At 40.4% G+C, this 26572-nt stretch overlaps 1 protein-coding gene across 1 annotated transcript; it reads left to right on the top strand.

Moving 5' to 3' along the window:
- Positions 1-77: 77 nt before the first annotated feature.
- Positions 78-26572, top strand: slc15a4 (solute carrier family 15 member 4). Its single transcript, XM_071515039.1, has 9 exons — positions 78-211; positions 423-1055; positions 3394-3689; positions 4409-4550; positions 4880-4960; positions 7213-7393; positions 11296-11454; positions 17444-17602; positions 24404-26572. The coding sequence occupies exons 2-9, from the start codon at positions 480-482 to the stop codon at positions 24553-24555; spliced, it is 1746 nt and encodes a 581-aa protein (XP_071371140.1). The 5' UTR covers positions 78-211; positions 423-479; the 3' UTR covers positions 24556-26572.

Here is a 26572-nt window from a genome sequence, read left to right as displayed (position 1 = left end):
TAGATCGTCTCCGGGGAACGCGCAAACGTGATAACTTGTTGACTGAGCTATCTGTCACGCGGTAGTACTGTGACACTGACTGTTTTTAGTTGACTTCCACTTCTTGGCTTGTGAGCAGAGTATTGATTTGAGGCACACCAAAGTAAACATTTCAGCGATAAACATTATTTAGGTTAATGGGGAACCTTGGGACGTGTTTCAATAATTAAAGGTATTGTATCACAAACTATTGCCAAGCTATCGTGCTGATATTGTGAATCATCATGCTAAAGCTAGCTTGCTTGAGGTTTTGTACAAGTGCCACAGCTGAAGAAGGCGCAGTTAGTCAATAGGCATATCTGTTTTCTCTGTGTAAACAACGATAATACCTAGAAAGCAACGTTTCACTAACCCGTTTAATCTCCTCCATATTTTCTGTGCAGGTTTGAAGTTTTCCAGTAACCCAGAGGAAAGTATCCTAAGCCATTAATAGGTTGAGAATGGCTAACAACAGGGATGCCAGTGAGAGCACCCCTCTTTTGGACTCAGGGTCTGTCAGCAGTCCTGCACCATCAGTTTTCCAGGGAAGAAGACTGGCATGTGCAGCCATCCTGCTGGCTGAATCTTTAGAAAGGATTGCATTCTATGGCATCACATCCAATTTGGTTCTTTTCCTCAATAGTAGCCCCTTTTATTGGGAGGGCACTGAGGCAAGCCAGGCACCTCTGATGTTCATGGGAATTACTTACCTGATTTCACCATTTGGCGGTTGGTTGGCTGATGCACACCTTGGGAAATTCTGGACAATTGCTGCTAGTTTGATCCTGTATTTCATTGGAATGCTATTTTTCCCTTTCATTTCTAATGAAGACACAAGGATTGGCCTATGTGGTGAAGAGTTGGCATTCCCAGTGCAACCTGCTGAGTGTCTGAGCACAAACAGTACCCCTCCAAGCAATATAACTTGCCCCACTCGCACAGCGTATTGTGGGGCAGCAGTGTACAGTGGACTTTTCTTAGTTGCATTAGGTGTGGGTACCGTGAAGTCCAACATCACTCCATTTGGGGCAGATCAGGTAGAGTATGGAAAGTCTCAAATTTAAATCTCAAAATCTATCTCAAATGAAGAGCCCTAACATTGAGTTCATTGTGGGCTGAAAGGTCTTAGAATGACATTCTTTTCCTGGGATGGGCCTGTGTAAGATTAGGCATGCAGTGTTACATCTTTGAGATCAGTCATGCAGTGTGATTACTGTTGTAACATGGCAGTTCAAATAGACATGTGTACCCCTGCTGATCGTAACCATTGGAAATTAATTTGCCTCATGAAGTTCACATTTTTGAAGATACTGCTGACTGAACAACAACCTCTCTCTGCCTCTCTGTCACTGTCACTCACACATGTAGACACACACACACACACACACGCCAACACCAAGCCTTGAAGAATATTTTGTTGGTAGCAAGAAGTGAAACACATCACATCTGTCTGTTTGGTGACAGAACAACGTTAGACTGTAGGATTACCCAGAAGACCCACAACAAGAACCAATTATAGAAAATAAAGAAGTTTATCAATGGGGTCTTTGTTTTTCAAAATAATCTAACCAGGAGTGACTAAAATCTTTCAAAAAGGGGCTGAGGGGTGACTTTTATTAGCATTGAGCCCATTGCTGTCATCATATGATTTTCACATGTTTCTGTCAATGCTTCATTGGCCACATATTTTGATCATGTTCAAACACACAAGATACACAGCAGCATACACTGGAGCTAAATTGTTTTTAAAAAGGAGACTGAAAAGCAGGTAGCAGTCCACAACAATAGAAATACAGCAATAGATGGAATACAGCAGCTACATTTTTGCAAGGTGCCAGTGATTGTTAAGGGCAAAGACATCGTATATCATTTTTTTTCTTTTCCTGAATATTGCAATTGAAATATGAATTTCAATATGGACACAGTTTTTCCAATAATTCTCCTCCAGTGCTTAGTAAATTGGCAGTGGAGGCTGTTAATACTTGAACTTTGCACATTTTGAATAAAATGAAACATTTTCTACCGCACACAGCTTTATTTGTGGCCAGGAATTCAATTCTGCACCGCACAAGATTATTTTGTTTAGGAAGCTGTCTGAAACACATTTCTGTCTAAGAAATAATTGCACCCTCTCACGATTTGGAAATTGCAGTAGTCAATGTTGTGGGTTTTTTGATTAATTGTGTAACCTGAGCATAATAGTGATCAAGTTACAGTTTACTCAGGCTGCACACCGCACCAGAATGGTAGCAGCTGGTGGAAGCCCTGATAGATGTTAAAGTAGGAATGAAATCAAAGCAGGATTCAGGAGGGAGGAAACAGTTTTGTTATAATGGATGCTCACCAAATTTTAAGTGTGATGTTTGAATGAAAACAAAGTATACCCTCTGTATTTTGTGAGTTACTACAGGTGTAATGTCTGCCTGCCTATGTGATAAGTGTAATATTTGACATGACTTAATTTAGTCTGATTGAGGGTCAACAATGAAACTGCATAGTAAATTAAATCATGTTTGTCTATTATGTCTTCTTGACATGAATAATTAATGTCTGAATGGAACAGACACACTAACACTGAGGTAAAAACAAAATGTAAGAACAACAAAGTAAAAGTACCCTGCTATACAGTACATAATATTATTTTTAAAAAAATGTTACAATGCAGGTGTTGGTAACACATGGCAACCAGGTGGTGAGTTTGAGTGCAGTGATGGATTTTGCAAGCTCCAGATTTATGCACAGCTTCAGCCTGTTAATGTGTCATACCTACTTGACATTTATCTCACAAATAGTTAATTGTGCTTGTACCTCAGCAGTTTTGCTGCACATAAAAAACATATCGTCTTCTTATCGCATTGATCAAATCTTTTTCTCCAAGGGGATAACTGCATGTGGAATGGCAAAGTACCATTATGAAAATAATATCATGAGGTTGCCTATATGACATTTGACTAAATTTATCACAGTCTTGGTCTGGAGTGGAGTGGTTGTAAGCTGATGGTGTAGGCTATCATAATATAACAGTAGTCCTGTGACAATGCTCAGAGGCCACATTAGGCAGATACAGAATTAGAAACAAGAAGTTGCTGCTGTTTATTTCAGTAATTCCTCCCCTTCATGTATTTTACACATTGAACGCCACAAGCATAATCAACTTTCCGTTTCAGTCTGTCTGTAGGCTTATACATGTAGATTTTCAACGCAATCATAGGACTTTGACAAGATTTCACTACCAATTACATTCTCATCACACTAACTACAGTGTTTTTCACTATCTTCTATTAAGTCTTGAATGAAATGTGGTAGCCAAGATAAATGTGGCCAACTAAACGTGACATCATCTGTTGTTTCCATCCTGTACTATGCGACTCTTAGGTCAAAGACAGAGGACCAGAGGCCACACGCCGATTCTTCAATTGGTTCTACTGGTGCATCAACTTGGGAGCCATCCTGTCACTGGGAGGTGTGGCCTACATCCAGCAGAACATCAGCTTTGAGGTGGGCTATATCATTCCAGCGGTTTGCCTCGGGATCTCCTTCATTGTTTTCCTACTGGGCCGCACTGTCTTCATCAGCAAGCCTGCTGATGGCAGTGCCTTCACAGACATGTTCAAGATCCTGGGCTTCGCCTGCTGCTCCTCCCAGAGACCCAAGGAACCTAACCTGCTCCGGTGAGAAGGACAGGTCACCACTGTGTGTCAGTCAGTTTATTAGTGTGTGTGTTGTAGTGATGTGAAAAAAGATAGGAGATGAAGCTTAATTGTCAAGGAATGCTATGTGGAGAAACAGAACAACATGACAAACAGCATGCACAGAATAATTATAGTGTAACAAGGCCTTCATCAGTCTCAATGGGAAGGCTCTTTACAATTGTGTTGCAAGTTTTTTGTGTTCTGTGGGATGGTGACTCCGATCCAGCAGAATAGCACAGCTAGGTGTTGCTCTATGTTAAAGCCCCCTTTGATCCCCCTGTTCAACTCTTTTTTTTCCACTGGTCCAGGCATTCATCATCATTCCCTGTGGTGGAAAGTTATTCCGAAGTGCTGTTACTTGACTTTGAACCAAAGTAGCACAATCGGTTCAAAAACTTGACATTGAATATTTTAAGTTGGCCAATCCCGCAGCCTTTCAAGAATTCCTTATTAAGGCGTTTTCTCCAGAGATGGGGATTATAGGCTTTAGAATAAAGTTTCTGTCCTATCTCTAGAAGTGCTGTTATTTAAGGGAAAGGCGTTCATAAAAAAAGGCTGATTAAGTCTCCCATCTGAAGAGTTTAGTTTAATTCTAGCCCATGTTTATTGGATATTTACTGGCTATTTCTTATTTTTTATTTTTTCCTCCCATCAATCACGCCGTAGCTTTGAACACGGTTTTCCTTTCCTTTTTCAAGGCCCAAACCGATGCTGCTGGATGGTGCCAAAGTGACCTATGGAGGACAGTTCCCAGAGGAGAAAGTAGAGGAGGTGAAAGCCCTGATGAAAATCCTCCCAGTGTTCTTTGCCCTGATCCCATACTGGACTGTGTACTTCCAGGTAAGAACAGACGTAAAGTCAAATCAAATCAATTTCTGAGGCACATTTCACGTAAACTGTGCTTTATAAATTGATGTGTCATACCACATAAATCCAGAAAAAAAACAAAAGATGACGAACACATCACAGATTTTAAGATGAGACCAGAAGTTTTGTGCGTGTGTGTGCGTGCAGATATGCACATGCATGTGTACAGTATGTGTTCATACGAGAGGACGTTATTTGTGGTTTAAATGGTGGATAAGAATGATTTTGCACCAGACATCCTGGTGAGTATAAAGTGGAGAGTTACCCCCTGCTGCGACACTAATCTCCTCATTGTGCTGCAGATGCAGACAACGTACGTCCTGCAGAGCCTCCATCTGAGGATTCCTAATACTGCCTCCAACATCACTGATGACTCCCACCAGGTAACCCAACGTGGAGAAATTCTCAGTCCAATTACTTTGTTGTTTGCTAAAAACAATAATGTAGTGACAACATCTGTGGTTTGAGGATGTGATTTGTTATTCACCGCAACTGTGTTAGACATTTATTCTTACAGCACAACACAGTAGATTTTGACATACTACTTTGGAAATCCACCTTCCTGTCTCTCTGTGAATAGGGTTGAACTAGATTTTTTTTTGCTGCTGAAACTAAAGGAGTCAGTAGGTCACTGACACACAATTGTAGGCAACAGCTGGAGGCAGCAAAGGTTGGTAATGCCTTGGGGATTAATTTAGAACTTAACGCCACAGACTAATACCGCACAGATTAGCAACCTGGCAGTGATTGTATCTCTCCACAGGAATGCCTCCATCTAGACCTGATTCCCCCTGACTAGTGTTGTAGGCGTACCTGTGTCTCACTCTGGCAGGTTGTTCACTGAGTTCAGGGGGGCTTTGAAGGCTGCTGTACCCTCAGTTACACAAGATACACGACTCCTCAAGAATCAAAGGTTTAAGAGTGATGAAGTTGGGATAAGTTGCGAAGTACAGCACTGGTGTTCTGCTTTTAGAACAGGCACTCTTGAGGTAATGGGTGAAGTGTATAGACTTCACGGAAATGCGAAGTGAAACACTCGCCCTTAAACCACACAATCTAACCGGCGTTATGTATAAGGCATAGACATATTCCTATTATTTTTAACAATAATATGCCATACAGCAGTGAAGACTTGTGACGCTGAAAGTATCTGACATAGTTTTGTACATTTTGTTTACGTATTTCCCACTGTGTCTAACTTAACAAGGAATGGGAATGGAGGTTGAATTTTTTTTCTTCACATGCCATATATCTATTATCAAAAAAGGAACTAAGCCTTTTCTGCCACAAGACTCTGCACTTCTCAAGATCAAAAGGGAAGTGAGATTAGATGTCTCTGCCTCTGTGATTTGCTCTCTCACCTCACCTGATATTTCATTGGTAAAACTGAGCAAACACTGTTTCTTCAAGGAAACAGAGCCCATACTAATATTAATAAATGGAACAGAAAACAGGAGTGAATGAGTATCGCAATGATTCATGTTGAGATTTGGTCCTAAGAACACTGGCCAGGTGCAGTGGGACATAATCTGATATTTAAAGTGTCCTTTAATTTAGATGCAAGCTAGAGTTCTACATACGGTTCAAACTACTGGTAGGAATCACATTCTGTAATGGAATCTTAATTTATAGAGTATGCATTGTGTGAGTCGTATGAGTTGTAGTCTGTTGTGGGAAGTGGGAAATGCAGAGCCTCTTCCATTACAAGTTTTGTCTTCTTAACAGTATGCCCGCCATGGAGACCCGTGCCTGCCGGGACACCTCTGTCACTCATGCCAGGCTTTCCTCGGCAAAAGAAAGTCTCACTTAGCACTTTCTATCGTTTTGAATATGATAATGAGCAAACAAGGGAGGAAAACACTCTCTAAGGCACTATGTATACATTGCCAGCGGTTACTCTAAGAAATGGAAATTCAATTTGAGAATAAATGGTGCTATCAAAAGTGTAAAACTAGAGACGCATCGGGAGCTCAGATGGCACTTAAAATTTGAATTGCAAAATAGATCTCAAGCAGTTTGCAGTTCTATCTTTGTTCACTCAACGAGATATAGCCTGCATTTGTAGATACTTTGTATGCTCACAATGGATTTTCCTATCTGATTGATATGTCATCCAATTTATTTGCAAGGAGTAATTATTCATTTCAGAGATTTCACTGTATGGTAATAGATTTAGCTCATTGTGCTGAAAACTGATTTCATTTTTAATCCTGTCAAGGACAATTTGTCTCTCAAACCACTTGCACATTTAGTGGATAAGCATGTTTTAAGAAATCTACCATATACTTACTAATAAATGATAATTGATTGATTGATTATTTCTGTAAATAGCAGGTGCATTTGACTTTGTGAATTGCATTAATATTATTCATCTCATCATGTTTAGTATGGTTTTGACCACCTGGGGGTGCCAAAGCAATATCAAGCTCAGGATACACACACACACACACACACACACACACACACACACAAACACATGCATATACGCGCACACATGCACATACACACACACACACACACACACTCACTCATGAGGAACTGGACTGGAATACACTGACATTCTCAGTATTGTTTTTCATGCCTTGTGCTTTTTGCACAGCATTTCCTCATGTTTTTCCTCTGGATTCCCCATCAGATGGCGTTCCGCTTTCCTGCAGCCTGGCTGACAATGTTTGACGCAGTGCTCATCCTCATGCTGATCCCCCTTAAGGACAAAGTGGTGGACCCCATCCTTAAACGCCGTGGCCTGCTGCCCTCCTCCCTGAAGAGGATTGCAGTGGGGATGTTCTTTGTCATGTGGTCGGCCGTGGCAGCGGGTGAGTGCACTAACAGACATGCCCTCTTTGCTGTCAGTTGGATAAGTAGGCCAGCCAAACACCCGGGTATCTACACCAACAAAGTTAGCCTTTGTTTACTATGCTAAATGTCACATGCAGTCAGTACTTACAAGGCAAGCAGCACCACAGATACAGTGTCACGTCTGAATCATTTGGCATTCTTAGTTTGAATTCTCATCATTGTAGTTTGGATGAGTTTAGAAACTGTTAAAAGTGGGTATATGTGACACTCATGCCCATATGTGTAATATCATTGGTGAGGAATCTTTTGATATGATCTAAGTGCAAATCTAAGTCAAATCAAGAGCCTTGATTTGACTTCATAGTGTTGTTTATTCTGTGGGACTCAGCAGATTAATACATCTGTCAGAGATGTATTAATTTTCTCTCTATCAAAACACCACTTTCCGGTAAGCAGTTATCATACAGACCTGGCAAAGGAAAAAAGCCTCAAAGGTATGCCTTTTTTCCTCGCCCCTGTAGAGCGCAGGGGGAGCTGTGGCATCTTACTTTTCGGTTCTGTTTGACTGCACCCGCATCCGACAGCGCTGCTCAGTCCAATTCGGTTCCAGCCTGTGGATTATCTTTGAAATAAAGTCTCAGCCTAGCCTGTCAGTGGGTGCTGCTGCATTGATATATTCAGGCTAAAACGTTTTGAGTGAGACAAGCCTTGAGGCAGGAAGAAAGCAAATCAGTAACACTCTTCAGAATCAATGCACATTGTATTTTCCACAACCACTGCCCCCCCACTCAGATGTACTTCCGCCACCCAGAATATGAACACATTCTGCCCTTAGTGACCTTTCGAGTGTTGACTGGTATGCTACTAGCAGATTGCTAATTGATACTTGAACAAGCATTAAATCCCAGTTAACAATAATGAATAATTAATTTTTAGAGAGGTTGTTAATATTTTGTTCACAATAACAAAAGTCTAGGGCTTCAATTAGGCCCTAAAGAATGTGCAGTTTTTCTTCAGATTGATTTCGAACAAAGCAAACATCATTATCACTACATTACTAAATTTTCCTCTGGGATAAAGTATCTATCTGTCTATTTATCTGTTTAAAAAGTCAAATATCATCAAATTTGATGTGTCGTCATGTTTGATTCACAAGTTCTCTTGTTGGCAGATATTCCACACACATGTTGAAAGGCCAGTCATACATCACACAAAGTCAGTTATAGATTCCACAAGAGTACCGCTACCTCACCCGTGACACGACCAGTCACTGCTAAGCCCCTTCAGCATAAAGTTATTAATTCTTGCCACAGTCACTCGACAGCAGAACCAGCCAAATATGTAAGTTGAGATGGCCAACATCATGACAGGCCAGCAAAAATACAAAACACATGTTCACATGTGGTTTAATATGGATCAAAAAAGAAGCTTTAAAATGCTCAGCTTAGCACACAGAGCATCATTAATCAGCACATCCACATCACATAATGCGAGTGATTGCTTTGTTCTCTGAGGTATTGCCCACATGTCTCCTGTGCAAGGTGAGGAGTTATGCAAGTGGTGAGTATGATCTAGACTGTGTGATGCCCTGTGTGAGGATGCGATCAGAGCCTAATGAGTGCCTCTGAGATACCCCCTACTGCAAACACGCACGCACGCACGCACACACACACTGTGTTATTAAAAAATCACAGCTCACCATAGGCACTCTGTTGGAGGGAATACTACCCATGAAAACATGGAGTGTGTGTGTGTGTGTTTGTATAAGTGAGAGTGAGAGAGATAACTCTCTTATAGGCATGCCTTGTTTCACATGGACTTGGTGAAGTGCAGGTGAGAAAGTTTGTTGAGAGAGTGTTCTTGTGTAGTCTAGTCTGAGATATATTAAAGCCTGATGTAGCTCGTCAAATAGATCCTTTTCAATCAGTGTGCTATTGTAAAAGGTCGATTTAGCAAATCTGATGAGGCTAGTTTGAGGGAATGCTGTCTTTTAGAGGACACAAGCATTGCCAAAAGGGAAAGTGAGTGAACATATATACTGTATTTATATTTCAGATATTCAAAAGCTTTTCAGGTCTGTACTTTTCCATTTGGCTTCTTGAAAGAACATGCAATCCTTGCACTTGAATTCAGGCAAAATAAAATTCTGAATATTGCAGAAAGCAATTCTAAGTCCTGGGAGTGGAGAGAAAGGGTTTATGATGGTGCAGTGGTGTGGACATTGGTCACAGAATAGAAATAGGTGAATACACTTCTAGTGTGCAACATACTTCTTCCTTAACTCTGACCTGGATCAGTGGAGTGGATGACTGGATAAACTGTGTACAATTATGAGATACAGTATTAATGATATTAGGACAGATTTGATGGCATATCTTAGATATTTTCACCTTTATTCATTCAGGAACGATTTGCTGTGCATTTCTGTCTATTTTTCAGCATCACATTCACATTCAGCATTCACATTCAATCAGTTCCACACATTCACACCTGCCTAGTACAATCTTCTACTTATGAAGTTATGAACTGTATTCCTTCAGCTGGCTTTTCGTGTCTCCTTGTTGCTTATCTGCATCTGTCCACAAGCTGAAATCGTGGCGTTTAGAGACCACAGACTGGCAGATGGATAGTTCAGTGTGAGCAAGTGGCATCTTTTGCCTGGGGAAGAGCTAGGGAATACCATTGTAAACCAGACACTCTGTGTCCACAGAATTGGCAACACCACTGCTGTTCAGAATTAGAATCACTATCATTGATTTTCATTCACAAAATTGTACAGGAATTTGTCATGAAGACACTGGTGCATTTTACAAGGTTTGACAACACATGCTGTCACACATGGTACAAGGACAACCAGGCCGCCCATGCAGTGCAAAGGGACAGTTCAAGACATACTGTGGACACTAGACTATTTCTGATCCCTTTTTTATTTGTGTACAGCAAACCCTGACTTCAGCCATGTGCTGGGGGAAACTTTGCAAAGCTGCACTGACATTGCTTTTGAAGTGATTCTTTATCACTTTTTATCACATTCTTTTAACTTTATGTACTAATCTGCTTTGGTTAGAGCTCACTGGCTTTTAGATGTCCAAAAGTAGCTCCTTTTTTTTTTTTTTTTTTTATAAAAGCTGGAGCAAAGTTGCCAGGGATCACACTGGGTTGTCTGATGTGTGATTTTTAGTGAGAAAAAAGCAGGGATGTGTGTTTATGGTGAGTACTAGGCTTGCTCTGGGCCCAGTGGCCACCCTGCCTGAGATGGACGGCTGGTATTATAGGATAGCTGGATTACAAGGCTACAACTCCTCTCAAATACAGCATTAAGTGTAGTTATGATAGGAGGCTGTCTCTGGGAGTTATCTGGAAATAGCTGCCGGTTACATGATAATGGTTATCGAATAAAGCTTTTAGGAGGCGGCAGCGGTTGATGACAACTGCTTGGCTCTTATTGTTGAGCCGTCTGCACTGTTCCATTACTAGCTGCCATAATCTGGGAGCGTGCAGATGTGATCTTAATGAAGTGGTAGGCTAGCCTTGACACTGGCTAAATCCTTAATGGACTGTCACTGAATCCTCTAACTCCTGCAATGTTTGGCTGTTTGTTGGTGCCATGGACTTAAGGGTGCTAAATACTTTTACAAGTGTTCCCTCATCCTGACTGTATTATATAGGCTAGTCTATATAACACCCCATGCCCTGTCTGTATTTTCTTTTGCTTTAGCATCCATATTGCTGAATTGAGTAAAATGTAGCCTTAGATCTGTGTAGCTTGAAAAACTTGGAAGATGCAGCAGAATGTTTTTTTTAGGATAAAGCTTGTGTGTTTTCTTTATGCTACATTGCTTAACACTTAATGAACGCTTAATATTTACAGTCAGCTAACTGTGATTGTGTACACTGTTTTCTGTGTCTACCCCTTCAGGTATATTGGAGACTAAACGACTGGAGATCGTCAAATCGAATGGCACCATTGACCAGGTGCTTGGCAATGTTATCTACTACGCTGCAGATTTACCCATATGGTGGCAAGTGCCTCAGTACGTGCTGATAGGAATCAGCGAAATCTTTGCCAGCATTGCAGGTACAGTGGGTTGACTTATTCTGTGGAATTTGTAGTTAAGCTATGTAGTCAGGTAGGCATGATGTCACTAGCAGAGACTACTAATAGTACCATGTACTCCAATGATAAGCATAATCTTAGCAAATGTGTAAACAAATTTTGACTGTATGATTGTAATTGGTCTGATTCACCTTCAGACTAAACCATCCTGATTGGGTTGTGAGCTAATAACTGTAGTGTACATACTTAAAAGAAGAATGCAATGAAGACTAATGTGTTAACCCTTTTTTAATCTGTAATTATTTTGATTAATTGTCAGACTGCACCAGCCTATAAATGTGTTTGTAGTTTGATGACTGTGGTCATATAGTGAGCACAAATAACCCTAGACATCGATTGATAGTTGATTATCCTGAATGTCTTATACCATTGCAATCCATTGTTCAGTAATGGGACATTTTATAAATATGGTGTGGATAATGTAACCTTTAGAGTTGAAATGATAAAAGGTATGCCCTCATCCCAGCCAATGACCAACCTGACATTGATGCTCATGTTCGGATCGTTGTCCGAATAGATAGATAATTAGATTGATGAATAGATAGGTGCTTTATTTATCCCAGAGGGAAATTCAATTGTCACAGCAGCAACAAACTTGAGACACAATGAACAAAACTTTTCACCCCCATGTATAATCAGCCAGCGTGTTGACATGTACTAATACTGGCTGAAATATTTACCAGTATTTACCAAGTACCCCTCTTAATTGTCCTTATCCAGTTAGCATGTTAACCCAGTTGACACGCTCCTCATACTAACATGTTGCACATAATGACATAGTGACATATTGCACCCAAATGCACAGGGAAAGACGTCATGTCGACGTATCAGTCAGCACCTCGAGGGTGCTGACTGATAGAAACAGTGGCAGAGAACGGTTCTTTAACATCCTCCCAGCTGGCATAAGCTCTCCCCCTATGGATGCATTATATAGTTTAATGGTGATGGGAACAAGGGAACACCTGGAACGATCCTTGGCACACTGTGATGATATGAGCATGTTCGCTGAGGATGCTCCTCATTGTGGAGAGTTTGTTATGCAGTGGGTGGGAGTTTTACAACCCAGAACCATTGTATCATCTGAGACCTTTGGTGGGTGGCATGACTTTGTTGTGTGTGTATCTGAAGACAGCTCTAGAGGGTGAACAGGAAAACCCATGTTTCTCACCGCCTTAATTGAATACACATTTCGGGAGGCAAACAAACTGTGACCTACTGGTGAGATAGTCCATGATCCAGAGCACCATCAGGGCATCCACCTGCATCTCTCTGAACTTGTCTCCCAGCTGGAGCGGCGGGATGATGTTAAAGGCACTGGAGAAGTCAAAATATTTGATTCTCACCATGTTGCCAGCTCTATCCAGGTGGAAATAGGCCCTGTGGGGCAGGTAGATGATTGCATCATCCACTCCAGTGTGTGCCAGGTAGGTGCAGGGGGTCAAGTGCGTTTCTCACTAGGGTTCTAAGAGGGTTCAGTACCAACGTCTTGGAAGGTCTTTGTGGGCTATATAGGCTATATTGTAGGTCTGTAGTCTGTTAGTACCATGGGTTCATAGGGTGGAGGATGCAGGAGCACCCCTTCTTAGGCACCGAGACTATAGAGGATGTTTTACACAATAGGCATCCTTTGCCTATTGCCTCAGTGACAAGTTGAATAGGTGATAATGGTTCATCCAATCAATATTTTCCTTTCCTGCAGCATAAAAAAACTCCCTTCCCTCCACACACTTGAAATTGCAGTATAAGGAATCCAGCGAGACGCCAATCAGCAGGATTGATTTAGCCTAGGGGAGACATTGTCTCTGCCGGTTACTATTCCTTATCGATAAACCTCAATGTTGTACTGCCTGTTTTACCACCCAATGCCAGAGCAATTTGTTGTGGTATTGTGGTCGGTTGGCCCTAGCACAGCACCTTCATACCTCAGTAATTCCATTGATATTGAGTATCACAGCACAACATGAAAGGAATGGTAACTTTATCAACAGTCATATTTTCTTTCTTTTCACAGTGATATGAATTGAGATGAGAATAGAAAACAGTCAGTGTTATCCTAACAATTTAGGAAAAAAAGTGTTTTTAGCAAAAGTTTGCAATACTATATGTCAGGAGGTCATACAGATTCATTCTTTACTCACAATAAATTGCACCCTGAGCGAATACCGCCTTTTTTCCTAATTCATGGTCATGACCTGACATCATGCTAATTTTCTTTTTCCTTCAGGTTCATGAAGGTTGATTTTCCTGTAATTCCTTAAATCCAAAGCTGAGGCTAAAATTGATTGATTATAAATGCAGAATAGGGATGCTGTGCAGGCTAAGGCACATACCGTTTATTGGATTTGAATAAAACTCATAACCTCTGTTGCTTTTTCCAAGGTTTTGTGAAGCAGAAATGGCAAGAAAATCTTAAAGAAAGAAACAAGACAACAGCAAACATGTTGTCTTCCACAAATGGTGCTGTACCCCTATGGGCCAATTAGTAACAAATATGTAACCTCTTTTGACCTTTAATTCTAGTGCCCCCCCTGGCTCAATCAGTTTAATTTTGAAAATGCTAAAATGCGGCAATGAGATGCATCATTTCCCAGGTTTTGTCAAAATCTCAAAATCAATGGTGTCAAAATCAGTGGTGTTTGAGATAATGGCCCATATTCATAAAACTCAGCGGTAACAGCGTTGTACAGCTTTTATCCTCGTTTATGAATCGGGAAAATGCCTACTGCCACGGTCTTACCTGCTACTGCGTTAACTGTGCTGGTGAGTTTTATGAATATGTGCCACTGTGTGACACATGAATGAACACACAAACTAGTGCCCCGCTTGTGCCAATCAGTGTAATTTTTTAAATGCCGGAGCACGGTGGTGAGTTGCATCATTCTTGCAAGTTAATCAAAATCCAATCAGCGGAGTTTGAGATGTCGCGTGGGATGGATAAATGAACAGACAATTGGACAGGTGTACAGATGGAGATCGATCCACACATAGCTCTATGGCTCTTTATCACTCTACTTATAATCTCCTGTTTATGGAAATGAAACAGTTTCACTCAGTACAAACGGAACAAAAAACGCTCAGACTTTGAACCATTTCTATATTCAGGTTTTTTCTTACCTGATATGATATTTCATTGCTACCTCAGATCCACCTAGACCATTGTTTAATGCATGGGGTCTGTTGGTGGTTTTGTAATTCAAAGTCGCATTACTGTTCCTGATAGGATTTCATTCAATTTGAAACATTAAAGGCCACCCATAATCCATCATTGAAAATTTCTCCAGGGAAATAGTTTCCTTGTTCTTTTCAGGCAATATGTTTGATAACTGCCAGAAATTTCTTAGACAAAAATAATAAAGAAAAAGAATCAAAGCAGGTCAAAGTAGTTCACGTTGGAATTGACAGCTGCAGACTTATGTTTGATACTCACTGGGTATCAACTAAACACTGCTTAGTAAGCCAGCTCTCATTTAGGACCCCTGACCTGAAGAGGAAATGCCAATTCATAAAAGGCTATGAGAAGTAAAGGGATGTTGCTCCAGTATGACAACAAAGCAATGCAATGAGAAATTGCCTATACATAATGTAATATCGAGTTGTGGTGAAAAATAATGAGACAAAAATGGAAAGGCAAAACAAAACAGTATTTTCCTTTTCCTAAAAGAGATGATTTTATATCTGTGAGAAATGAACTGATTGTGATATAGAACATTGCAATGTGGCAGCTGTGTACCATTTTGATCCTACAGTACAAGTGAAATCAATAGAAATCTGACTTGTAGTTTATTTATGTATTTGGCATTTCCTCTACAGTCATGATCATTACTGGCTTCAGGCCTCAATTACCTTAGCGACTTGGGTTTGTTAGGCCTCTGGCCATGATTGAGTCATCTTCCTATTACTATGTGTTATGTTGTTGTAGACACTGCCATATAGCACGCTCTTTATTTATTTCTTTATCAGGAGTGAAGATTAAGCCATTAATATTTAAGACTGTTGGTTTTTTTCATCATAGTGGAAGAATTATCTAGCCCATTGAGTCACTCCAGGGTTTTTCTGGGAATGAACATTTGTCATCCTTAAGTTTAATATCCATTGCTATTGAAATATGGTTAATGAGCACAGTGTAAAGACTACACATCGCTCCTAAAAAAACACTGATATTCACACATAACTATTAGGGTCCCTCTGAAAGTCAAATACAGACATAACAAAGCTATAGGGATACTTAAAATAAACTTCCTCCACTCTCTCCCTCTGTACCATCCCACAGGGGTTTACCTCAAGGAAAATTGGCTGACAGAATTGTGACATATGTCTGGTAAAAAGGAACATTTCCCCCTAGTCGTCTTCTGTTTGAATAAATCTGTTTAAAACCTCAGGTGCCTACAAACTTCCTCTCTGCAATCCCCAGCCTTGTAGGGCCAAGGGTAATTCTTTGCTTATACGCCATCCATGGCTTGTCTGCTTTTGGGTAATACAGATATGCAAAAACTTTGCACAATGATTCCCTGCAGGATTTTTAATTATGTATTGCTCTTTTGAAAATGTTAAAGGCTAATGTTATTTTCTAAGAAAGAAAAATCACCCCTCCAACAATGCCCTCAGGAGAAAGAAAAATAAAATATTTTAAATTCCTTGCTTCTTTTTTTTTTTTTCTTCTTCTACGTTTTTTGAATAACTGCCTCTTGGTCGAGAAAGGTCAGGCTGTTTGTTTTGTGTGTGGTGGAGCTGTGGACATCATTTTAATTCCGTCTTGAATCATTGTATTCACAGACAGACAAAGACTGGATTTAACATAACGCTACGGTCCTGGTCTCTACTATTCCCTTAGCTGTGCGGGGCTATATCTTAGAAACCTCACCAATCTTTTCAATCCCCTCTGATATGCATAGCTATTGACCAGTGTTTGTTGGTATCAAAAGGTTAGCGTAGGATATAAATAAATGTATCTTTGCGAACTTCTGTAAAGGTCATTTGTGTTTTCCACTGAGTAATAGCCTTATGTTGTCACGCTCTTATCCCTTTTCTTTACTTATAATATTACTTATATGTTTCACAGTACTAGTGCAGGTATCTGTAAGGAAACTGTGCGTCACATTAATTTGTGCAATGTCCCCCTCCGAGGAAGGTCTTAAAAGGCAAACTTATTTAACCGCAGCTCCCTAATCTCTCCTGACAGATGTAGCTATAGGGCCTCATTTGAAAAATCACATGTTTGAGGTGCCATGAAATTATCAATGTCAGCTTGCAGGCAGACAGATCTCTAGGCAAAAAGAGAACGATTTGATGTTTTTTTTTTTTTTCTGCACATCTCTCTTTCTCTTCACTCCCTCCCTCTTTTTTTTTTAAATCCCTTTCTTTCTTTCATGACACAGTAAATATTGAGGTTGTTGGTTTTCCAGAAATAACTCCATCCTCTGTTGTTTGAGACCAGTGCCATGCAGACCAGATGCCCTGCAATGGCACCAAAGAACAATGCCACCATGGAAAATTAGCTGCCACACAGCTGCTGACCAAGCCTTTTGGTCTCACGTATATTAAAGAGAAAATAGTCATTGTAGATGAAAAGTCTGTATTGTGAATTTAGTCTCTAGATTCTATTGTATTCTAGTCTCATATAGTAAGTGGAACTCTACAGTGTAGGTTTTCTGTAACCAGTGGCCCTGTGTGTCTGGCTGGTGGTATTGGACCAGACCTGTGATATTGATTCATCTACAGTGGTCGTATTGAATTGTGAATCCTGTAGATAAGCATATCGTCCCATCCCTAATGATTATCTACATTACACACTACATTACACTCTATTACTGGCTGTAGCATGTGAAGCCTTCTCTTTTATCTGCTGTTTGCCATTGTTTATAGCATGCATACAGCATATACATCTTTTTAATACCCTACAAATTTCAGTACAATACAACACAGATTTATCTATGTACTCTCTTTGTTGCAGGTCTGGAGTTTGCCTACTCAGCGGCCCCCAAGTCCATGCAGAGTGCCATCATGGGGTTGTTCTTTTTCTTCTCCGGGATTGGCTCCTTTGTCGGCTCTGGCTTGCTGGCTATTGTCTCCCTCAAGGCGATTGGCTGGATGTCATCCCACAAAGACTTCGGTAAGAGACAGCATGACACTCATAATAATAATAATACATGCTCTTTATATACCCATACCAGCCCCATAATAATAATTGACATTATGCTGAATAAGGAGCTGTGAATGTAATTTTCAACCGGATATTAAGGGAGTTAAAGGACATCAGCCTTTGTAGAATGCGAGTCCTGAAGTTGCTCAGAAAGAAGCAATTTGATCTAATTGGTGTGAGATTACTGTGTGAGGTATTGACCCACAGTCTTTCTACAAGCACGTAGACTCGAGGCCTGCATTGGAGATGCACTTTGCTGAATTTGAAGTATGACCCTGATCTCCTTAAACTGCCTTCAACATGACAGTCATCGATCTTTACCTATACAGTTTTCCAGAGAAGAAAAATGCTGCCTCCAATCTCTTCAGGCCATCCATACACCACCTGAACGTCTGGAGTGTTAGAGTTGTCAGGCCTGCTGGTAGATGCCCAGTGCATGTCGAGCACCCTATTGACCGTGCACATCGACTGTATATATGAACTCTCAATAGAATTCTTAGTATGGATTCAGAATATAGGCATTCATTTTCCAGGGACATGGCACAAGAATTTTCATGGCTTGTGTTGATTTAAAATCCACTTAAAGAGTTTGTAAATTAGTCGCAGAGAGGGGGGGACAACACCCTACGCAATTCTCTTGTTTTAAGAGTGTTTCCCGTAATAAATAGACATGTCAGACTAACGACAAAAGGTTTGTGTAAATCTGTCCAAGTGATAGAATAAATAGCATGGCGGTGGCAGCAGATGGATGGGCTCCCTGGCGAGCGGAGGCTCCCAGCCCAGATGCACTTTCCTGTGAGCATGCGGTAAATACGCCAGCACTGTAAATTGTTTACCCACGAACACCTAATAGCTCATTAATACAGCGCGCCGACAGGTAGGGAGGTATTTTTGATGATGTTAGCACTCGAAGATGCTTGGCACGGCTTCATAAATCCATCCGTTGCCCAGCCTTGCCTCGCTTGAGGGGCTGTTTATTTAGTAAGCATCATTTGATTGTTAAACTAGAGCGGTTTGCCTGTAAGACTTGTTTTCCTCGCTGCTTTCCAAAACAAGTCATTTAACGGGTGAACTGAAGAAATGGAATAAAACATCCTGGTGGCCATTGATAAAAGACAGATGGCACAAAGCTTACGCATCAAATGCAGTCAGGAATCATGTAGTTTTTTTTTGCGGCTGTGGTGTTTTTCCAACTATACTTTGTTGGGTTTTACCTGTTGGCTTCTAGTAGATGCTCCAAGCTCTCCAGGATGGTTGGAAGTGGATTCTACTTATTTCCATGGCTGAGGGCAATCGGGTGTGCTGTAAACAGCAGCCTGGGTGAGCTGTACTGTGTTGTACTGAGCTGTGCAGGCCTGGAGACAGATGAGCAACATTAATCACAGGCTGGGGGTTTGATTACATAGCCCCTCTCCTCTTAAGTAAAGCTGGCCCTGGGGCGTTACATAGACATGGCACCGCTACCTTGGCACCACACTTGTGGATGCTCAACTCTCCTGTCGTGCTCTACCTCCATTTCCTCCTACTCTGTATACTCATATCAATCAACATAGGTGAAAGAGTTCCTTTTGATACATAAACAATACATAGATTATGCTGATTGATGGATAATAAAGGTATATTTCAGGTATGGCTGTGCTCAAATCTTAAACATAGTAGGCTTATGTGTTGGAATTATTGATCCTTTAAATCCCAGTGCACAGGGCTGTTCCCTTTGGTTACATCTGGCAGACCAGTCATTCATCACATTCTTGTATTTGGTATTTAAGTGGGAAAGGCAGAAAACCGTCTCACCCCCCTGACAAGGACTCCATGGTGCTCTTTTAACCTCATAGGCCAAGTCAATGAAAGGTCAATTCCCTGCCTCTTCACAAGCATATCTTTTAAACAGGAGGAGCTTTTTGTTTCGCCAAAATGTCTTTTATTTTGCTCAATTTGTTTCTGAGGGAGTAAGCTTCAGTAGAAGGAAACGGTGTTTGTGAGCAGCTGCGGTCACATGACAGGAAATGGCCTTTTCTTTGACCAGTGTTCAAGTACCGACTGATCCTAGATCAGATGTCTGGGACGTGTTCAGACACTCAAAGTGAGTTGACATTCGCATATCCTGCTCATGAAGTGTTGGATCATACTTAGTGAAATGTCAATGTTTTAATGGGGGCCTTTAATGTCAGATCAGGCACATTGTAACATTAACTCTTATTCTATCTCAAAGAGCTCTATTTGAAAATATATTTCTTTGTGTTTTTTATACAGTACATTAGAATTGTCAGAGAGACGACAACCTGGGTTTCATCACAGGTTAGAGGGCTGGATGCACATAGGTGAATAGCTGGCATGTTGCAGTGGCATACAAAACTCCAGCATCAATCAAAAAGTTTTATGAACAAGAGGAGAGCTGCAGAAAATAGCTATAAAAACAAACATGCATTGATTCCCTTTCTGAATTTATTCTGAGCCAGAAGATGGCATTGAATGCATTGAAGCATTAAAATGTTGGGTCATTGCACTGAAGGCCTACATCAATTGATCCATTTTCAAACCTTAAATTGATATTGACCCGTTTCATCTCGACTCACACGATATGCTCAAACCACCCCACTAGCAGGTAAATTGGCCCACAAGTTATAGCACTCAAGTTTTCGATAGGTGACCCCTTATTTGGGAGGAGTTCAGGGTAATCGCAAATTTTGTTATTAACTAAGTCCTTACTGTGATGCAGGACCTTTGAGTACAAATTTTAGAGTCTCAGAGAGATCTTCAAATTATCTCTCAAATAAGGCTTGTACCATAATCTTCTATATTGAGTGGTTTGCACTTTTCCCTTCCCTGCTCAGCATTTGCCTCTTAAATAAGTGTCAAATATTTATGGGCTTCATTAATGTTTTTTACAGCAAGTCCTTGTTTTGTCTTTTGCTGCCGTAATTAGCCTTCCATATTTTTGAAAGTGCTTAGCAGCCAAGTGGACCCTGGGGGGCATGGGCTAAAAAGAGGAGGTAGCGCCTGACTTAATGTATAATGAAATTAGAGCAGAACCATTACAAAATTGAAACCTTGCACAATTTTTCGGGCCTATTCCATAAATGGGAATGTTCCTTTTTGCCAATCCCTCTTACTTTGCTCAGGTGCTCGTTAAGAGGGAAGTGTTTCACATCTAAACCATGTCCTTGCTTAAAGGTAACATCCAGTCTTCCTCTTTCTTTGGACAGTATAGTGCTAAGGTTGCAATAGCATCAACCAAACATTTTTTTTTTTATCAGAATAGTCACAATGTAGTAAAACCAGGGTTTGTTACTTATATCAGTGGTTGATTTAAGAAAAAAACATGGTCATATGTGTGGTGTTGACAATAGTTCATACTCCTCAGAGGCTAAGTGGGGTATTGAGTGGGTTGGTAAATTTAATCTGATGTAGATCTAGCCATTGAGCACTAATTTTTCTGTATTGTCCATACCCGATTTTCAACTGTCATTAATCATATTTGATGAAATACCCTGGAAATGACTATTTAGTATCAGTATAATATGTCTTTCCTCCCTTTGTATGCTGAATAATTTGAATGTACATTCTACCTTGCTCTCTGTAAGCCTTACTGCTCTGTTAATTAAGACTGCAGTGGTAGACTCTTGGTTTACTATCTGTTAAAGTGAATTATCGATTGGAAATACAAGCGCACTTGCTGCAAATGCACTTCCCTTTCCCCCCGCACTCTCCTGTCAAGCACATTGCTTTGCACCCCATGAATTATTCAAAGGGTGTTTTAGTTTTTCGATCCATTTCTTAAATTTTAAACCTTTGACCAGATTGAGACGACCAATAGAATAATTTGAAATTGTGATGGCGTCAAAGTGTTTGTCAGGATTTTCAGTCGCAACGTATTTCATTAATGCTCTGGCAGAACTTTACACTCATCAGCCAGCTTCCTGGGCCTTTGAATGCTAGATCAAAGGTTTCAAGATAGATATATGGCCCAGTGCACAGCGCATTGACAAAGAATCACTCCCGCATGTGATGCGTTCTACCATCATGGTGTCTGTTCATTCTCCTCGATTTCTAATTATCCACAAGAGCGTGTTCACAACAGAGAGGCTGGGAGAGAATCATCTATATGCATGGTGACATTGCGGATTGTGATCTGCTCTGCTGATTGTATAAAGGAACATGTAAAGCATTGAGATCAATTCATTTCAAATTGGTTAATCCTGTCCTTTGATCAGTGCCAAAGGACACCGTGTTAAATCATGTACATGAACATAGAGTTCTCTATGTTGGCTACATCGTGACGCCACTGCCTCGATGCAGTGAGGAGAATCTTCCACAGGCCCTTGGTAAAACACCAGCATGTTTCCATCATGGCTATTGACATGATACAGCCTACTTTCAGTCTGTGGCTTTGAGTGATGATAGTTTATAGGTTATGTTTTGGAATGGGGCCAGATTTATTTTAAATTGTGTGACTTTCCAGTGTTCTTGAAGGAACAATATTCTGACTCTCTGTCCTGTATTATCTCTTGTATTTGATTCCTGCAAACCTTTTGTATAAGAAATGTTAAGCTCAGGAGTTTAATATAATGGTAAAACAACAAAAATCAGTACAACCCCTAACATGAAAGTACAGTAATTTACCATGTGACTATTTTATAGAATGTTTTTCATGACAACTAGGAGTTTCAGCCAAGCATTATTGCTGTAAGACCTTGTTGACGGCACAATGTTGACCAGTTATTTGGTCGTGCCCTTGTTTGGTTAGGGTCATAGTGATGACCTCAACAGTATTGTGTGTATTTGACCCTTACTGCCTTAATGTGTTGCCTCCTCTGCAAAAGTACAGAAAACAAAGTTAATAATTTCCAGGTCTTTAAAAGTTTTGGGAACTGCAAAAACAGTGTGGGAGCATATGACTACACATGCTATGCAATTGTAGACTGATTGGCATTTCATATATTGTAAACTTTATAGTTGAATATAGAATCATCTTCAGCTATAGAGTGCTGTGGTCTTGTTTACCAACATCATATTGAACACATTCCAAAATAATCAAATATAATAAAGAAAATAAGGTAAGAAACCTGTGTTAATCCACAAGCATCATGTGGAACCAGAGGGCTGCTGACTTTAATGGGACGTGTGTAATTAGACTCATCACCGTGGGAACTGGCAGAACTTCTGGAGAATTGCCCCCTTATCCAATTAAAATCAAGCCTGCTTCTCCTTCTCTGGCTCTTTATTCAGTGTGACAGCCCCACATGGACAACCTAATAAGAGCTTTCTCTGACAGACAGCAGCTTGCTCCAGGGCTTCAGATTTTCTCATTTGACGATAATGTAGGATGTAGACTATAGGTATCTCTCTCTACTATTAAAACTATGCCTTACGGTGGGTTTTTACATAAACCAAAGCCATTTTCTTCAACTAGGCTGTAGGAGAAACAAAACAAAAACAAAAGTCTGTCACCCAACATTTAGAAAAAGGCACCCTTCAATGACCAGTTCATCCCAGAATGCCTCCTTGCCATCTCACAGAGTTGGCTACAAAGTCAATAAGGCTACTTTACATGGTCAGGGGGTTGAAAGCTGCTCTAATGCCAATACAATTGTCTCCATTGTTCACGTACAAAAATGGATGATTTAGTATGGTTGTCGGCTTCGCCCCTTCATGTAAAACCCCAGCAGGGGAAAATTGGATTTGTTTAGAGCTTCCCTCCAGTGTTTCTTAGTTGAATGAGGACAACCACACCAATCAACAGTGCAGCAGTAGTTTGGACAGTGATAGCCCAAGGTTTAGAGGTGCAACCTTGTGACTGGAAGGCTGCTGATTAGATTCCCACCCAGCAGAAAACCTCAACAATTTGATTAGGTCTAGATTAGGCATAGAGCTTTTTTGTAAGTGGAAAATGGACCAATTATGCCCTACTGTGGCATCATCATTCTCATGACTTACTGCTCCTGTTGTGTAAGTCATACAGTAGTTTTACCACGTGTCACGCATGTAAAAGTTTCTCGACCTTTTCCCCCCGATCCACTTAATTTCTTAGTTCCCTCTGTCTCAGTATGTCTGTAAATCTGTTGGTTTGGCTGTCTGTTTTTCTTCCCCTCCCTCCTGCACACAAGTCATATTTCAGTCCCGGCAAATCACAGTGGAAGCATCAGTTTATTTTTTGCTCCTTTTTATTGCATCCCATTCCCATGAGGAAACAAACCGTCCTTTAATACCGATGAAAGACTCCCTGGCTCGCATCACAGCTGAGGGCCCATATTGCTCTGCTATTTCTCATACTTCAGTCCCACATCATCAATACTGCCTTCCATATCAGTGCTGAAGCGTGGGGTCAACCATCTTCGCATTTAGAACGTTTCATAGTGGTGAGATGAGAAGAAAAGGGCCCCCTGCTGAATCTTAATTCCTGACAGAGCTGTGTTTTCCTGCCATGAACAGCTCACTTCAAGCTCGCCTTTAATGTCTAGCAAACAGGAGAGCAAAACCATGGCAACCTGGCACAGGTAGTTGCCAGGTTGTGCCCATTTACCTTCACAGTGATATTCTTTTAATGTGGAATGGCACTTTGTGATGAAAGAGCGACGCTGCTGTCCCCCTCTGAGCATGTCGAGGCTCACTCTTTTGTTGTCAGCATTTCTGCATTTGTCTTTTTGCTGCGACTCACATTTTTTTGTGTCATTTGAATGCCACCCTTGCTTCTCAGCTGTTTGGTGACTCGGCTCAGGCGCTACATCTCTTATAACATTGTCCCTGTTTTCTCTCTCTGCCTCTCTCCAGGTAATATCAATGACTGCTCTCTGCACTACTACTTCTTCCTCCTGGCGGGGATCCAGGGCGTCACCCTGCTGGTCTTCCTTATTGTCTCTGTCAAGTATGACAAGCAGAAGGGCAGAGCAGGGAGCCATAGGCAGAGTCTTTCCTCCTCTTGACCCCAGGACTGACACCCGCACAAGTCCCTGCATCCCTCGCACCATGTCTGCCTTTTCCATCGATATCGCTCAGTGCCAAAAGGACCTGCCCAATAGGTACTTAACTTAATAGTCAAATTGTACGAAATTTGGGGTTCTTGAGATTATTCTGTCAAAGTCCCACATGATCCTGTCATGAATTAAGAAAAGTTCTTTTAAATATGTACTTCTTATTTAAATTATTTAAACTTTTAAGCAGGGACTGTTTACCCTACTTGGTAACAATAATGGTTTTACACAGGTACCACTGAAAGCTTCAAAGATTAATAGCAGTCACGAGGCAATTATCTAGGTTTTGATCCTTTTATATAACTACAATACTTTCTTACCCCTGTGTGTTTACTCTTGTTGCCTTTCTTTGATCATTTGCACTTGAATTGGAGGAGCGGTGCCATGTGAAGACAATATTCACATATTTTCTAATCATGAAAAATGCTTAACTGTTTTTATGATTAGATTTTTATTTTTTTGTTTTCTGGCACAGCCTTATGTTTGCAGGAATGACAGAAACCACTTTACTAACCATTTTACTGACCTTGGTGTGATGATATCTGTGGTTGGACGTACACCCACAGTATGTTGTTGTTTTTTTTTTTTTTTATTAAATGTACTTGAATGTTAGAATTATTTTACCTTGATTCTGATTAGCCCTCTTGGTTTGCAAAAGCATTCTTATCATCAGGATATCTTCATATATGTACAGTACCATCGCAAAAACATCCAACTAGTGATCACAGTGAATGGAAAATTCTTCTTCTATTGGTCAACCGTGTGATTCGCCCGGTTGGTTGGAGGTGTGGTTGGAGGTTCCAAAATGTGAATATACACAATGACACAATAGTGGAACATATTCACTGCATCACCATGACTTGTTGGAAATTATTGTTGTGAATATTTAGAGGAAGTAGCTCTTTTGTTTTGGGAGATCAAAAATTCCAGATGAACACACTGTAGATAGATTTGTATTGTCCTCAGAAAGGAAACGTGTTTCCACAGCCTGTTAATTACATACTGTAAATCCACATAAATCCACCCTACAAACCCATTATGCACAGAAAGCATCATACATGAATACACTCACATGTCCTCATGTCACAAGACTCCATGACTCCTCTAAAGCTGCAAAGCGGTTGTTAATTTCTGACCAAGCTGCAAAACCACAAGTCATCATAAGTTTCACATAAACAATTGGTTAGAAATCTAACCAGGCAACCTTGAGTCTCATTTATAAAGTAGCTATGGCATTCATGCTTGCATAATGACAGAAATTAGTTTTGTCTTTTGAAATGTAACAGAAAATTGGTGAAAAAATGTAACCCCAGTTATCAATCTCTTTTTAAAATCTCCTAGATAAATAACACATAGACACAGTTAAACCATAATAAAACCAGGAATCTTTTACAAATGAGGCCCCTTATGCCTAACCTTAAATTACTTCCTTTTTTTTTGTGATGGCTTTGCAGCTCGGCCAGGGAGTGAAAACCTTGAAAATCCTGCAAAGGATTTGGTTGTCGTATTTATTAGACTGTGATGCATTTGTTTTAGCTTTATACTGTTGTGTGTGTTTCTTATCCTCAGAATAAACGTAAGGTACAGAATTTTATTAATAAAAGAAACCTCTCAGGGCTCTAGGGGAGTAGTGTCAAGTGATATTGCACACCAGGAAATGTAAAACTGCCTTTGAGAGCTCAAAACATATTGTTTACACACTCCTGTGCTGTAAATGATGTTACATTTGTAACAGAAACCAGAAGCTATCTCAATAGAAACCAGAAGCTATCTCAATGACAGTATGCCTGTTTTAGCAATTTTAGTTTGTGTTTTGTTAGTTGGAGAAGTGGATGTTCCCTGTTTTGTTGCATATTTTATATATACTTGCTTTGTCATCTCGATCATCTGAAAAAATAGTTTTTATTTTGGAAATATATTCAGTTTTAATAATGCTGCAGTACTGGAATGTTGTTTTGTGGTTATAATC

This window comes from Centroberyx affinis, unplaced genomic scaffold, assembly GCF_046629955.1.
Source record: "Centroberyx affinis isolate AG114_WGS23_722 - 3 ecotype Tasmania unplaced genomic scaffold, CSIRO-AGI_Caff_v1 ptg000297l_1, whole genome shotgun sequence".
NCBI lineage: Eukaryota > Metazoa > Chordata > Actinopteri > Beryciformes > Berycidae > Centroberyx > Centroberyx affinis.
The sequence above is the reverse complement of the archived record's forward strand: the minus strand, read 5'-3'. Positions and strand labels throughout refer to the sequence as shown.

Excerpts from the sequence above, each read along its gene's own strand:
- slc15a4 (XM_071515039.1), top strand. The coding sequence starts at position 480 with ATGGCTAACAACAGGGATGCCAGTGAGAGCACCCCTCTTTTGGACTCA. Across the intron at positions 3,690-4,408 it reads AAGGAACCTAACCTGCTCCG|GCCCAAACCGATGCTGCTGG; the intron begins GTGAGAAGGACA and ends TCCTTTTTCAAG. Across the intron at positions 7,394-11,295 it reads GTGGTCGGCCGTGGCAGCGG|GTATATTGGAGACTAAACGA; the intron begins GTGAGTGCACTA and ends CTACCCCTTCAG.